This window comes from Nyctereutes procyonoides, unplaced genomic scaffold (assembly GCF_905146905.1).
Source record: "Nyctereutes procyonoides isolate TBG_1078 unplaced genomic scaffold, NYPRO_anot_genome, whole genome shotgun sequence".
Classification (NCBI taxonomy): Eukaryota; Metazoa; Chordata; class Mammalia; order Carnivora; family Canidae; genus Nyctereutes; species Nyctereutes procyonoides.
The window spans coordinates 48776857-48792063 of record NW_026575020.1 but is presented as its reverse complement, the minus strand read 5'-3'; the positions used below and the strand labels follow the sequence as shown (position 1 = coordinate 48792063).

Here is a 15207-nt window from a genome sequence, read left to right as displayed (position 1 = left end):
ATGTGAATATATAATGAAAGAAAATTAAGGCCAAACTTGTATGTTTTATAAGTCTGGCTTTGTTATGTCCAATTTCCTTAAATTAGTGTGCACTGGTACACATGCCATTTAAGAACATTTAGAAATACCTCGAGCTGTTGGCAGAGACAAATGGAGCCAAGGGGCAAGGCATGATAAGAGTCCCCAGAGAGAGGGGTGCCTGGGGGGCTCTGTCGGTTGAGCATTCAACATGTGATTTTTGCCTCAGGGTCCTGGGATGGAGCCTTGCATGGGGTTCTTTGCTCAGTGTGGAGTCTGCTTGTCTCCCCCTCCCTCTGCCCTTCCCCACTGCTTGCACATGCTCTCCCTCTAAAGTATATAAATAAGTCTTAAAAAAAAAAAAAAGAGTCAACAGAGAGAATACTAATTTCACTCTTCATCAGTCTCATTGATCTGCTATCGTCGGAGAGTAAAACTGTCCAGATAAGGAACTTTTCTAAGATGTGTAAAAGGCATCTCAACTGGAACCCACCACCAGTGGCCCCGCTTCCTGCTTCAGCCATCTTCCTTCAGCTGCCAGAAGGCTGACTCCATTGGTCCACTGGCTCCAGCAAGTCTCCTCGGAATCACCCTTGACTGCTCAACAGCATGCCTCTCTCTTTCTGTCTTCCGCCTCACATCAGAACCAATAGAGGATGCCATCAGTTCCACCTTTAGAAACTAATCTGACTCTCATCAAGTTTCAACCTTGGCTGCTGCTGCCCAGGCAGAGCCTCTGTCAACTGGTCTAAGTTCTGGCAGTGGCCTTTTAACTAGTCTTCCTACTTCCTTCCTTGTCCTCAATTCAGTCTCTTCTCAGCATGCACAGAGAGACCCTATTCAAATGTGAACCAACACATTCTATTTCACTGCTCAAAACGTGTGAAGCCTCCTGACTCCCAGAGAGTCAGAGCAAAAACCCTGAGGTTCCTCCCCTGACTTCATTACCTCCTTCTCCTCCTCCTCCTTCTCCTTGGCCTCCATTTCTGGCCATATCAGCCTCCTTGCTTTCCTCTAAGAAGCCAGGCTCACTTCTGCCTCTTTAGAATTTTCTTCTTATTTATTTCTGGGTTCAGAACTATGCTGCCAAGGGCAAAGTCTGCTGAAATCTGAGTCTCAGATAAATTAAGATACTATAAAAGAAGCACCTTAGGATCACAACCCATGTAAAACCAATGGAGCAGTGCTTAGAATGGTGGTGTGTGTTTTATGAAGGCATAACATTTAAAGATGAACAAAAGGTGAAAAAAAGTAAGCAGAACTGGAAGATTCTTAGATTACCATTTTCAAGTTCTTTGATCTCAAGATTAGATTGGTCTAAAGGAACTAAAGAGGCAATTGATAGTTGCTATGATTAATAGCAATTCACATTTACTACCCAATTAAAAAGTTTCTTCCTTTCTAGAACATTGAAAGAATATTTGAGATTGTACCTGGAAATTCAGTCAACCCAAGATGTGCAAACATTATATTGACATATATTTCAAAAATGTATCAATTCAAAAGAAACTTTCCTTAATTTGAAATAGTAATCTGGGAAACTATGTCATCATTTACATTATGCTGTTACAAAGTTACAAAAGATCGTGAAATAGAGAAATGACTATTAGAAAACTGAAGAAAGATCTGAAACCTAGACTTAACCTAGGAAAACTTAGGGCTACAGCCCAAATATGCCTACTCAGTACAATACTGGACAATATTATACATTGTTTTATCACAATGTGCATTTAATCATTATGGAATGGGATATTCCACACTATCCTCTCAATGGACATTAAGGGAAAATAGGAAATCTAACTCCCTGGATTATTTTTGTGGAGCTTAAACATACAGCAAGATACTTAAATTGCTCATTTGAACAGTTGGTAAATTTCAGGAGTAGTTCTATGCCTATCACCTTTTTGAGATTAGGTGCAAGGTGGCAGCAGTGTGGTCCAAGCACAGGTTTCAGGGGCCTGCACAAACTCAGCTAGATAGCTCACCTTTTCCAAAGTCATTTCTGTCTCAGCAGCATGAGTCTTTTTCAGCTCCATCTTCATCTTTTCTGACTCAGCCTTCAGTTTGTAGACAGCAGTCTCGTGGTCCCTCGCAGCTCTTTGTTTTTCCTCTTCACGAAGGAGACCGAGCTCTACTAGCTGCTGTTTCCGCTGGGAGTTCACGTGAATCAGCTCTTCTCTCAGCTTATGAACTTGGGCCTCCATATCAGCAATAACCTTGTGTTTAAAAATAGGAAAATGGGTAGAGGATATGAATGGGAAAAATCATAAAAGGAGAATCGCAAAAGGTTAACATACAAGTTCACGCTTTCTTTCCTTCCTCTCTCCTTCCTTCCCTTTCTTTACCCTCATCACTTATTCTCCCATCCCATGCCATTCCCTCCTAGCTTAGACATAAATTCTACCTAGAATGTTTTACCATATACAACATGTTTAGTTTTATTTGCTTCAAATATCTATGTAAATGGAGTACTATGTAAATGTATTCTCGTGCAATGTGCTTTTTCAAATATTCAACATTATGTTCCTAAGATTCATCTAGTATTTGCTATGGTATTTTTGTTTTTATTTCATTGATATCAGATCTTACTTCATGATGCATTCTACATTCTTGGGTTTACTTTATATTCCTTCTCTTTATTTATTTTCAGTATTTAACACATTTTTTAGAAGATTTTATTTCTTTAGACCACCTAACCAGCTCTGCAAGAAATATTTTTTCTTTTCTGCAAGAAATATTAAGGGGGACTCTGTAAAAGAAAGAGAAAGCCCAAAGAAATAATTCACAAAAACAGGGACTGAATAGGTATTACGATGACACTAAATTCATATCTTTCAATAGTAACTCTGAACGTGAATGGGCTAAATGATCCCATCAAAAGACACAGGGTTTCAGACTGGATAAAAAAGCAAGATCCATCTATTTGCTGTCTACTAGAGACTCATTTTAGACCTAAGGACACCTACAGCCTGAAAATGAAAGGTTGGAGAACCATTTATCATTCAAATGGTCCTCGAAAGCTGAGGTACCAATCCTCATATCAGATAAATTAAAGTTTATACCAAAGACTGTAGTAAGAGATGAAGAGGGACACTATAATCATACTTAAAGGATCTATCCCACAAGAGGACCTAACAATCAAGAATATTTATGCCCCTAATGTGGGAGCTGGCAAGTATATCAATCAATTAATAACCAAAGTAAAGACATACTTAGATAATAATACTCTAATACTGGGAGACTTCAACACAGCACTTTCTGCAAATACAGATATTCTAAGCATAACATCTCCAAAGAAACAAAAACTTTAAATGATACACTGGACCAGATGGATTTCACAGATATTTACAGAACTTTACATCTGAATGCACCTGAATACACATTCTTCTCAAGTGCACATGGAACTTTCTATAGAATAGACCACATACTGGGTCACAAATGAGGTCTCAACCAATATCAAAAGATTGGGATTGTCCCCCGCATATTTTCAGACCATAATGCTTTGAAACTTGAACTCAATCACAAGAAGAAATTTGGAAGAAACTCAAACATGTGGAGGTTAAAGAGCATCCTGCTAAAAGATGAAAGGGTCAACCAGGAAATTAGAGAAGAATTAAAAAGATTCATGGAAACTAATGAAAATGAAGATACAACCGTTCAAAATCTTTGGGATACAGCAAAAGCAGACCCAAGAGGGAAATACATTGCAATATAAGCATCCCTCAAAAAATTGGAAAAAACTCAAATACACAAGCTAACCTCACACCTAAAGGAACTGGAGAAAGAACAGCAAATAAAACCTACACTAAGCAGAAGAAGAGAGTTAATAAAGATTCGAGCAGAACTCAGTGAAATAGAGACCAGAAGAACTGTGGAACAGATCAACAAAACCAGGAGTTGGTCCTTTGAAAGAATTAATAAGATAGATAAACCATTAGCCAGCCTTACTAAAAACAAAAGACAAAAGACTCTAATTAATAAAATCACGAATGAAAAAGGAGAGATCACAACCAATACCAAGGAAATACAAATGATTTTAAAAACATATTATGAGCAGCTATATGCCAATAAATTAGGCAATCTAGAAGAAATGGACGCATTTCTGGAAAACCACAAACTACCAAAATTGGAACAGGAAGAAATAGAAAACCTGAACAGGCCAATTACCAGGGAGGAAATTGAAGCAGTCATCAAAAACCTCCCAAGACACAAAAGCCCAGGGCCAGATGGCTTCCCAGGGGAATTCTATCAAACATTTAAAGAAGAAACAATACCTATTCTACTAAAGCTGTTCCGAAAGACAGAAAGGGACGAAATACTTCCAAACTCATTTTATGAGGCCAGCATCACCTTAATTCCAAAACCAAAGACTCCACCAAAAAGGAGGATTATGGACCAATATCCCTGATGAACACAGATGCAAAAATTCTCAAGAAGATACTAGCCAATAGGATCCAACAATACATTAAGAAGATTATTCATCATGACCAAGTGGGATTTATCCCCAGAATGGAAGGCTGGTTCAACACACATAAAGCAATCAACATGATAGATCATATCAACAAGAGAAAAAACAAGAACCATATGACCCTCTCAATAGATGCAGAGAAAAGCATTTGACAAAATACAGCATCCATTCCTGATCAAAACTCTTCAGAGTGTAGGGATAGAGGGAACATTCCTCAGCATCTTCAAAGCCATCTATGAAAAGCCCACAGCAAATATCTTTCTCATGGGAGCCTTTCCTCTAAGATCAGGAACACAACAGGGATGTCCACTCTCACACTGCTATTCAACATAGTACTAGAAGTCCTAGCCTCAGCAATAAGGCAACAAAAAGAAATAAAAGGCATTCAAATTGGCAAAGAAGTCAAACTCTCCCTCTTTGCGGTTGACATGATACTGTACATAGAAAACCCAAAAGACTCCACCCCAAGATTGCTAGAACTCATACAGCAATTTGGCAGTGTGGCAGGATACAAAATCAATGCCCAGAAATCAGTGGCATTTCTATACACTAACAATGAAACTGAAGAAAGAGAAATGAAGGACTCAATCCCTTTTATAATTGCACCCAAAAGCATAAGATACCTAGGAATAAACCTAACCAAAGAGGTAAAGGATCTATACCCTAAAAACTATAGAACCCTCCTGAAAGAAATTGAGGAAGACACAAAGAGATGGAAAACTATTCCATACTCACGGATTGGAAGAATTAATATTGTGAAAATGTCAATGCTACCCAGGGCAATTTACACATTTAATGCAATTCCTATAAAAATACCGTGGACTTTCTTCAGAGAGTTGGAACAAATTATCTTAAGCTTTGTGTGGAATCAGAAAAGACCCCGAATAGCCAGGGGAATATTGAAAAAGAAAACCAGAGCCAGGGGCATCACAATGCTGGATTTCAGGTTGTACTACAAAGCTGTGGTCATCAAGACAGTGTGGTACTGGCACAAAAACAGACACATAGATCAATGGAACAGAACAGAGAACCCAGAAATGGGCCCTCAACTCTATGGTCAACTAATAGTCGACAAAGCAGAAAAGACGATCCACTGGAAAAAGGACAGTCTCTTCAATAAATGGTGCTGGGAAAATTGGACAGCCACATGCAGAAGAATGAAACTAGACCACTCCCTTTCACCATACACAAAGATAAACTCAAAATGGATGAAAGATCTAAAGGTGAGACAAGAATCCATCAAAATCCTAGAGGAGAACACACAGGCAACACCCTTTTTGAACTTGGCCACAGCAACTTCTTGTGAGATATATCTGTGAAGGCAAGGGAAATGAAAGCAAAAGTGACCTACTGGGACTTCATCAGGATAAAAACTTCTGCACAGCAAAAGAAACAGTCAACAAAACTAAAGACAACCTACAGAATGGGAAAAGATATTTGCAAATGACATATCAGATAAAGGGCTAGTATCCAAGATCTATAAAGAACTTATTAAACTCAATAGCAAAGAAACAAACAATCCAATCATGAAATGGGCAAAAAACATGAACAGAAATTTCACCAAAGAAGACATACACATGGCTATAAACATTGGGGTGCAGGTGTCCCGGCGTTTCACTGCATCTGTATCTTTGGGGTAAATCGCCAGCAGTGCAATTGCTGGTTCGTAGGGTATACTTTATACTTTCTTCTTGTCTTTTTTTTTAAATAAATTTATTTTTTATTGGTGTTCAATTTGCCAACATATAGAATAACACCCAGTGCTCATCCCATCAAGTCCCCCCCTCAGTGCTCATCACCCAGACCCCCACCCTTTCTTCTTTTCTGATTTATTGAGTTAAGACTATAATCCGCCTCCAACTACTGTAACGGTTTAATCTCTCAGGTGTAGATATATGGTATTATCATTCAGCTCAAAATATTTAACTTCCTTTATTATTTTCTGGTTTATTTATATAAATAATTTATTTATATAAACCATTTAGAAGCATATTTCTTAACTCTCAAGTATATGGGGCATATTAGTTTCCTGAGGCTGCGATCACAAGTACCCCAAACTAGGTGGCTTAATGCAACAGCCAACTACTCTCTCACAGTTCTAGAGATTAGTAGTCTGAGATCAAGGTGCTGGCAGGGATGATTCCTTCTGAAGGCTGAGAGAGAGAATCTGTTCCACGCCTCCCTTCTAGTTTCTCATTTCTGCTTGCAATCCTTGGTATTCCTTGGTTTGTAGACACATCATTCCAATCTTTGCTCCAACTTCAAATGGCTTTTTTGTGTGTCTGTGTCTCTGGATCCAAATTTTCCTCTTCTTTTAAGGACACAGGTCACCTTGGGTCTTTAGGATGTAATTAGTGCCTTTATAAAATGGGATTAGTGCCTTTTCAAAAGGAACTAAGAGATCCCTTGCCCTTTCCACCATGTGAGGATACAGTGAGGAAGTGCTAGCTATGAACCAAGAAGAGGGTCCTCATCAGAACACAACCATGCTGGTGCCTTGATCTTTGATTTCCCAGCCTCCAGAACTGTGACAAATGAATTTCTGTTATTTATAAGCCACCCAGCCTGTGGCATTTTGTTACAGAAGCCAAAACAGACTAAGACATGTAGTCCAAGACAAAGAGACATGCAAAGATTTTATCTAAGTTAGTCTGATTTGAAAGCCTTTGTTTTTATCACATACTATACTGTATCAAACTAGTAAGAATTTTTTATAAAGAATGAAACTTACTGTATTTTATTAATTTATTCTTTTTTTAAATTTTTTTTTAATTTTTATTTACTTATGATAGTCAGAGAGAGAGAGAGAGAGAGGCAGAGACACAGGCAGAGGGAGAAGCAGGCTCCATGCACCGGGAGCCTGACGTGGGATTCGATCCCGGGTCTCCAGGATCGCGTCCTGGGCCAAATGCTGGCGCCAAACCACTGCGCCACCCAGGGATCCCTATTAATTTATTCTTATTGTGCACCTCTAACCTCTAGTTTTCACTATGATTAGAACAACATTGCCTCCCACAGTTGCAAGGTCATAATGTCTTTATTAAAAATAAAAAAATGAGCAAAAAAGTTTGCTTTCCAAAACCACTGACACCAACTCAAACTCAATTTCTATCTTTGTCAAAGTACGTAAAAATATTTTTAATGGATCATCACTGTCTGGGTCTTACTTTGCCTTTTCCTATACCTAATTTTACTTCTTCATTGCCTTTTTATTAGTGTATTTGTCACTTTTAGTGGCTCTTTGATATTTCATCATTGCAGGATATTGTAATTTACTTAATCATATTATTCTTGGATATTTGTCTTTTTTCCAATTAGTCATTATTATATATGAGACATCTATGAATAAATTACACTGGTATTTTGCTTTTAGGTTATATTATCAAAATTCTTTGGTCAAAAGAATAGCTTTCTAACTTTTTTTTCCAGATTGTTCTACAGAAACAATGAATCCATTTCTAGTGTGAACAATGTGGATACATGGACCTGTTTCTCCACACCCTTGCTACTGCTGTACTTCATAATTTTGTATATTTTCATTAGTTGACTAGGAATGTGATGATAATTTAAGGACGGTATTTTAAATTGCTGGCACATTGGTATAAACTGGCACTAGTCCAATGATGGTTTTCAAATAGAAAAACTATAATGAAAAATGTATCAACTAATTATGGAAGAAATAAACATTAAATGAAAGAACCTAATGCTGAAGACTTCCCTAGGGTATTTAATATTTCAGTCCTTAGCATGTGTTGATAACTACAGTGATGGAACTGCCAAGATCAATCTAGAATAGATGTGTTCATTTTTCTTTAATATTATAAATAGTAAGCTAGAAAGCTTCATCTGTCTAACTGATATAAAAGAGTAGAATTACAAAGAAATTTTACAAATTAAAAAAGGTTGTATCTGCAGGAAACACTGTAAGGACAACTTTTTTTTATTGGAGTTCAATTTGCCAACATATAGCATAACACCCAGTGCTCATCCCATCAAGTGCCCCCCTCAGTGCCTGTCACCCAGTCACCCTAACCCCCATCCACCTCCCTTTCCACCACCCCTTGTTCATTTCCCAGTTAGGAGTCTCTCATGTTCTGTCTCCCTCATTGATATTTCCCACTCATTTTTTCTCCTTTCCCCTATAATCCCTTTCACTATTTTTTATATTCCCCAAATGAATGAGACCATATAATGTTTTGTAAGGATAACTTTTAATCAAGCTGATTTTAATTAACAGTTAAAAACATACAGACCAGAAAACATGGAAGCAACCCAAATGTCCATCAACAGATAAATGGATAAGCAAAGTGTGGTCTCTGCATACGAAGCAATATTATTCAGCTTAAAGGAAGAAGGAAAATTCTGCCTTACGCTACAACATGGATGAACCTTGAGGACATTATGCTAAGTGAAATAAGCCACTCACCAAAAGACAAATGCTGTTGATTCCACTTACTTGAGGTGCTTAAGGTAGTCAGAATCATAAAGACAGAAAGTAGAATAGTGGTTGCTGGGGGCTGGGGGAAGGAATGGGGGATTACCGTTTAAAGGGCATAGAGTTTGAATTTTATAAGAGTTCTGGGGATGGATGTGGTGATGGGTGCACAACAATGTGAATGTATTTAATGCCACTAAGTTGAACACTTCAAAATGGTTAAGATGGTAAATTTTATGTTACATGAATTTTATAATAAAAAATGAATTACAATAAACCCCACCAAAACACTAAACATACACACCAATTTCCTTGGAAAGCTAATGATTCTTGAAATCACCCTGAATCTGATAATTTTGGCAGAAGAATTGAGAGTTTGAAATACCTAATAAATGATTATGGATTGCCAGGATTATCATCAAAGCAGTCCCAAACAAAATTTAAAAATACAAATTATGAAAGCAAAATGTAGCTAAGTTGGGAACACATTCATGGTTAAGAAAGAATCATTTGGACTACCTTGCAAATTGAAAAATTATTCTATAGGTAATCTTGGAATAAAAATACATTAATAAGTTGTTGATGTATTAGGTTACTCTGTACTTTCACAGAAAGTTTATAAGCAATCACCACTACTGGCTGAAATATTTCCAATGTGCTACTCTTTAATTTATAATTATATATATCACTATTTGCTAGCATCTATGATGTAGAAGCCATTGTAAGTGACTTCTAGAAAAAAAATTTTCCTAAAGACTTTCGACAGTGATATATAAGCTACACACACACACACACACACACACACACACACACACACAGCATAGAGCCAGAAGAGAAGACAAAGTGCCATAAAAGTTCAAAAGAGGGAACAGGTTTTTTTTGAGCTAGGAAGAATTCTGGAAAACTGAATAAAATTGAATGCATCTGAGGTGGACTTTAAGAGACAAATTAGTACCACTTGGGGTCAGGGACAAATATAGGACATTTCAGGCAGAAAGAATGCGTTGCACGGAAGAAGAAAAACAGAACTTCAAAGGATAGGGGAAATCTCAGAAAAGAGAGATTTGCTGCACACATTGAAGATATTAAACCAAGGCACTGGAAGACCAATAAGATGCCTCAACTGGATGCTACAGAGGAGTACATGGGGATAGTAAGAGAAGAAATACCACTGAATTTGTATTAAGAAAGATTAAAGTGGAATGGGTTTCTATAATGGGTTAGAGATACCAGGGAGGAGAAGGCCAGCAGACAAGAATGGGTGATACAATTTCAGAAGTAGAATTAAAAGGGCTAAACAACTAAATGTGTGTTGAAGGCAAGGAAGGGACAGGAATATTGGTGGTTTAGGATGGTTATTTCAGGTAGTTTGGTAATTAGATATTCTGAGAGGCCCTCTCGAGATGAAACAACTAGATTCTGTATAAAATACAATGTTTTCTTTCTTTGCTCATAGGAAGTAAGGGAAAAATCCAAAGGGAAAACCAAACAAAACAAAAATCACACATATATAAACTACATGGGCCAAAAATAGGATAATGAGCAGTAAGCATACCCAAAAGGCAAGACATCTTTGAAGACAAATGTCCTTATTGGTACTGCAGCTTCAGGGACAAGGGATATGGGAGCTGAACATGATTCCAAAGAATTAAGTCAGAGAGCCTAGAATAGGCCTAAAGTGGTTCCAGTTCCATAGTGTTATTTACTCCTGCCTGAAGCTAAAACAAATTCCCTCTGGAGAAAAGCTTCTTTGGTTTAATGTCTCCAAGTTTTCCATAAATTAAGATAAACCAAAAATGAGCTCATAGTAGAAAAATTACTGAATCCAGAAAAAAAAAATCATTGGTATGAGTCAGCAAAAATAGATTTCCACTGGCAAGCACTTCAAATATGAGAATTATCAGAAAATAAGATAAAATAATTATGTCTTAAATATTTTTAAAAAACAAAAGATGGAATCACAAAATTAGTAAATCAGAAGAGATTAAGCAAAAATTGCTAGATTTGAGGGGAAAAAACAAATATAAATTCCAAAAAATAAGGTTTTTGAATAAAAGATAGAATAGATGACTTAAAGCAGTTTAAACATAGCAGAAGCAAAAAGTAGTGAAGGAGAAGGAAGATCTTAATAAATTACTAGGGATACAACATATTAGTATCAGAAGACAATAAGTATAAGTGAAATGTTTAAAGCTATGGAAGTTAAAATAAAAATATCTAACATGTCTAGAGTTTCAGAAGGAGGGAACAGAGAATAGAAGATACAAAGCATATGTAAAAATGACTGAAAATTTTCCAGAACGGGAAAAAGCAAAAATCCACAGAAATAGTGAGTAGAATAAATATCAACCAGGATAAAAAAGGAAGGAAGGAAGGAAGGAAGGAAGGAAGGAAGGAAGGAAGGAAGGAAGGAAGGAGCTCCACATCTATATATTAGGTAATGAAATGGCAGAACACAAAAGACAAAGAGAAAAACTTAAAAGCAGGCAAAGTGAGGGAAAAACAGAATACATTCAGTAAATTACATCCCAGTAGCAACAAGTACACCAAACATCCAGATCTTGGGTTCTAGTACCATTCTTCAATAAAAGGAACCAGTGGCCCTTGGACAGAGATGACTGATTCTAAGAATGGGCAAGAAATACATAAGATGAATCCAAACATCTCGCTGGATGGAACCAGCTGATACAGGAACCAACTGAAAGACCTCCCAATGGCCAATGTTGGAACAATTTGAGAAAAAAAGATTAGATTATATATCCAAAGAATAAAATAAATATCCATGAAAACATACTCTATAAATGATTTAATAAATTAATAAAATGAGGGAGAATAAACAAATCTTCCTTGCAGAAGAATTCCAAATTATAATGAAGGGTATTTTACAAATTCCTAATGGTTACTCCTCAAAACTGTCAAAGTACTCAAAAGTAAGGAAAATGTGACAAACTATCATAGCAGAGGAGACTAAGGAGAGATAACAACTAAATGTAATGTGATATTCTAGATGGGATCCTGGAACCAAAAAAATGACATTAGGTTAAAAACTAAGCAAATCTGAATAAGGTATGGATTTTAGTTAAAGATGATATATCTATATTGGTGCATAGTTATATACAATGTATCATACTAATATGAGATGTTAGTAATAGGGGAAACTGGGTACAAGGCATATGGGAGCTTTTTATATTATCTTCTCAATTTCTCTGTAAATCTAAAAATGTTTTTAAAATAAAATCTATTTTTAAAAGGGTAAGAAAGAAGCATAGAAAAAAGGGGGAAAGATGAAAAAAGTAAGGTCTATTAATAATTGCAACAAGTGTAAATGGACCAAAATTACTACCTAAAAGAGTGTGATAGTTCAGATTTTCAAAACAAATCAAAATTCATCCATTTTTTAAATGAGACATACTGAAGACATGAAGAAACTGAAACTAAGGAAATGGAAAAAGTTATGCCAGTAAAATATTAACCAAAGATACTGTCAAAATAGAGTATCATTAAATTATTATTTTTAAAGATTTCATTCACCAAAGAGATACATCTAAACTATATACATGTGATAAAACAAACTCAGATTATATATACAACAAATTTAATGAAACTACAGGGGAAAATGGAAAAATTCACCATTCTAGTAGATTTCATCTCTCTCTCTCTTCTCTCTCTCTCTTTCTCTCTCTCTCTCTCACACACACACACATACAAGCATAAAACCTAAATGTCAACATACTGCAAAAACAATGGTGGTATCAAAAACTATTCTTCAACATGATTGCAATTAAATTTGGAACCATGACAAAAATAGTAACAACAAAACCAAAATAATTCCCTACATACTTCAAAATTTTAAACATACACTTTAAGTAACTCATGACATCTAAATGACTCAGTTGGTTAAGTGTATGATCCTTAATTTTGGCTCAGGTCATGATCTCAGGGAAGTGAAATGAAGTCCTGTGTTGGCTCTCTCTGTGCTGGGTGTGGAGTCTGCTCAAGATTCTCTCTTTCCCTCTCCCTTTGCCCACCCGCCCACCACATTCTCTTTCTAAAATAAAGAAAGAAATACCTTATAGTTCGAAATGAAATTAAAGTACTTAGAATTGACTTCTGAAAGAAGACCAAAAACATTTTTTTTCCCCATTTGTACTGTTTTAGATAGTCATGAGGGAGTTAGTGCCAACAGTCGGGGTGCATGGGAGATATTTTACTGTATCTATTTTTGTAACTTTTAAATTGATTGATGTTAACATATTTCCTAATAAAAAATAAATTTATAACATTTAAATTAAAATTCTCAGAAATGACTGATAATGAAAATATTATTTACCAAATCCTGAAGGATGAAACTAAAGTGAAGGAAATATGTAGCCACAACATGCTATCTATTTTTAAAAGTCCAATTGTTAATAAAAAGCCTATTTAAGAAATTAAACAATTTCTGGTAAGACTGATAAAGGAAACAAGAAAGAAGGCACAAATAAACAATATTGGGGCTGAAAATAAAGCTGTGGCAATATTACCTGGTAAAAAAGAGATAGTTACTAAAATTTAAAAAAATACTACAAATCCATCACAGATTAAAAAGGTCATACCATAAAAATATGCCAATCATTGGAGAACCAAAGTGAAATAGATTCCTAGGAAAACCTAAACTGCCAAAAATAAGAAATAAAATAAAATAATCTAACTAGTAAATTGAAAGAATAGTGAAAAATCTTCCTACAAAGAAAACTCTAAGCTTACATAATTTCCAAGTAAGTTCTAAAAAAAATTTCCAGAAGATAAATCATTCTGGTCTTTATAACCTCTTGCAAAGTATAGAGAAATGTACTCTCAAACTATTTCAGAAATCATGATATTGATACCAAAGGATGACAAGAATAGCAAGAGAAATAAAAATTATATGCCAACTCATTCATGAACACAGACATAAAATCCTAAATAAAGTATTAGTAAGCCAAGTCCAGTAATGTATACAAATAAAATATGTAATTGCCATGTTATAGAGAATGCAAGAGAAATTTAACATTCCTCATAAATCTATCAATGCCAATAAATATGAAATTTAAATGAAATGGAAAAATTTATAAACTATAAAAATTTACCAAAACTGGCTTAAAAATTGGAAAATGTGAATCATCCTGTATCCATTAGAAATATTTAAACAGTAGTCAAAATCTTTCCAGAAATGAAATATCAAGCCCAGATGGCTCTACTGGCCAGATCTACCAAATTATTATTTTTTAAATTTTATTTATTTATTTAATTGAGATAGAGAGTATGAGAGTGTTAGCACAAGTCAGGGGCGGGTAGAGGGAGAGGGAGAAGCACCCCACTGAGCAGGGACCTCAGCTCGGGGCTCCATCTCAGGACCCTGGGATCATGAGCTGAGCCAAAGTCAGACACTTAACCGACTGACCCACCCAGGCACCCCTAGATCTACCAAATTATTAAGAAACAAATGATCCACTCATATTCATTCTTTCAGTGAACAGAAAAAGATTAGCAGCAACTCAATTTATGAGGCTAGCATAACATCAATTTAAAATGTCTAAAAAAGGAAATTTCAGATTGATCACTCTCAACAATCATTAGCAAATTTAAGCACGCATTAATACATCATTTAAAAATTGGATGGGGGCAGCCCGGGTGTCTCAGCAGTTTAGCGCCGCCTTCAGCGCAGGGTGTGATCCTGGAGACCCAGGATGAAATCCCACATGGGGCTCCCGGCATGGAGTCGGCTTCCCCCTTTGCCTGTGTCTCTGCGCCTCTCTCTCTCTCTCTCTCTCTCTCATGAATAAATAAATAAAATCTTTTAAAAAATTGGATGGGGGATCCCTGGGTGGCGCAGCGGTTTGGTGCCTGCCTTTGGCCCAGGGCGCGATCCTGGAGACCCGGGATCGAATCCCACGTCAGGCTCCCGGTGCATGGAGCCTGCTCTTCTCCCTCTGCCTGTGTCTCTGCCTCTCTCTCTCTCTCTGTGACTATCATAAATAAAAAAAAAAAAAAAAAAAAGATTAAAAAATTGGATGGGACATAGTGCTGTTGATGTAATGGTAAAAAATCTATGATATGATTTATTCCATTAATGTATTAAAAGAAAAAAGTCTTATGGTTATCACAATAAACAGGAAAACATTTGAAAAAAGTCCATGACAGAAGCACTTGCCAAATAGGAATAGAAGAGACTATTCTTTCTTTTTTTTTTTTTAAGATTTTATTTATTTATTCATGAGAGACACACACACAGAGAGAGAGAGAGAGAGGCAGAGACATAGGGTGA

The 15207-nt window shown here is 36.2% G+C and overlaps 1 protein-coding gene across 6 annotated transcripts in view; it reads right to left on the bottom strand.

Annotated features, from left to right (window-relative positions):
- Nucleotides 1-15207, bottom strand: part of CEP112 (centrosomal protein 112) — a 400471-nt gene that overhangs the window by 150427 nt on the left and 234837 nt on the right. For all 6 annotated transcript variants that reach the window (XM_055323886.1, XM_055323903.1, XM_055323913.1 and 3 more), the window contains one exon: nt 2004-2234. In XM_055323886.1, the coding sequence (XP_055179861.1) occupies nt 2004-2234 (231 nt within the window). The remainder of the gene's footprint in view (nt 1-2003; nt 2235-15207) is intronic.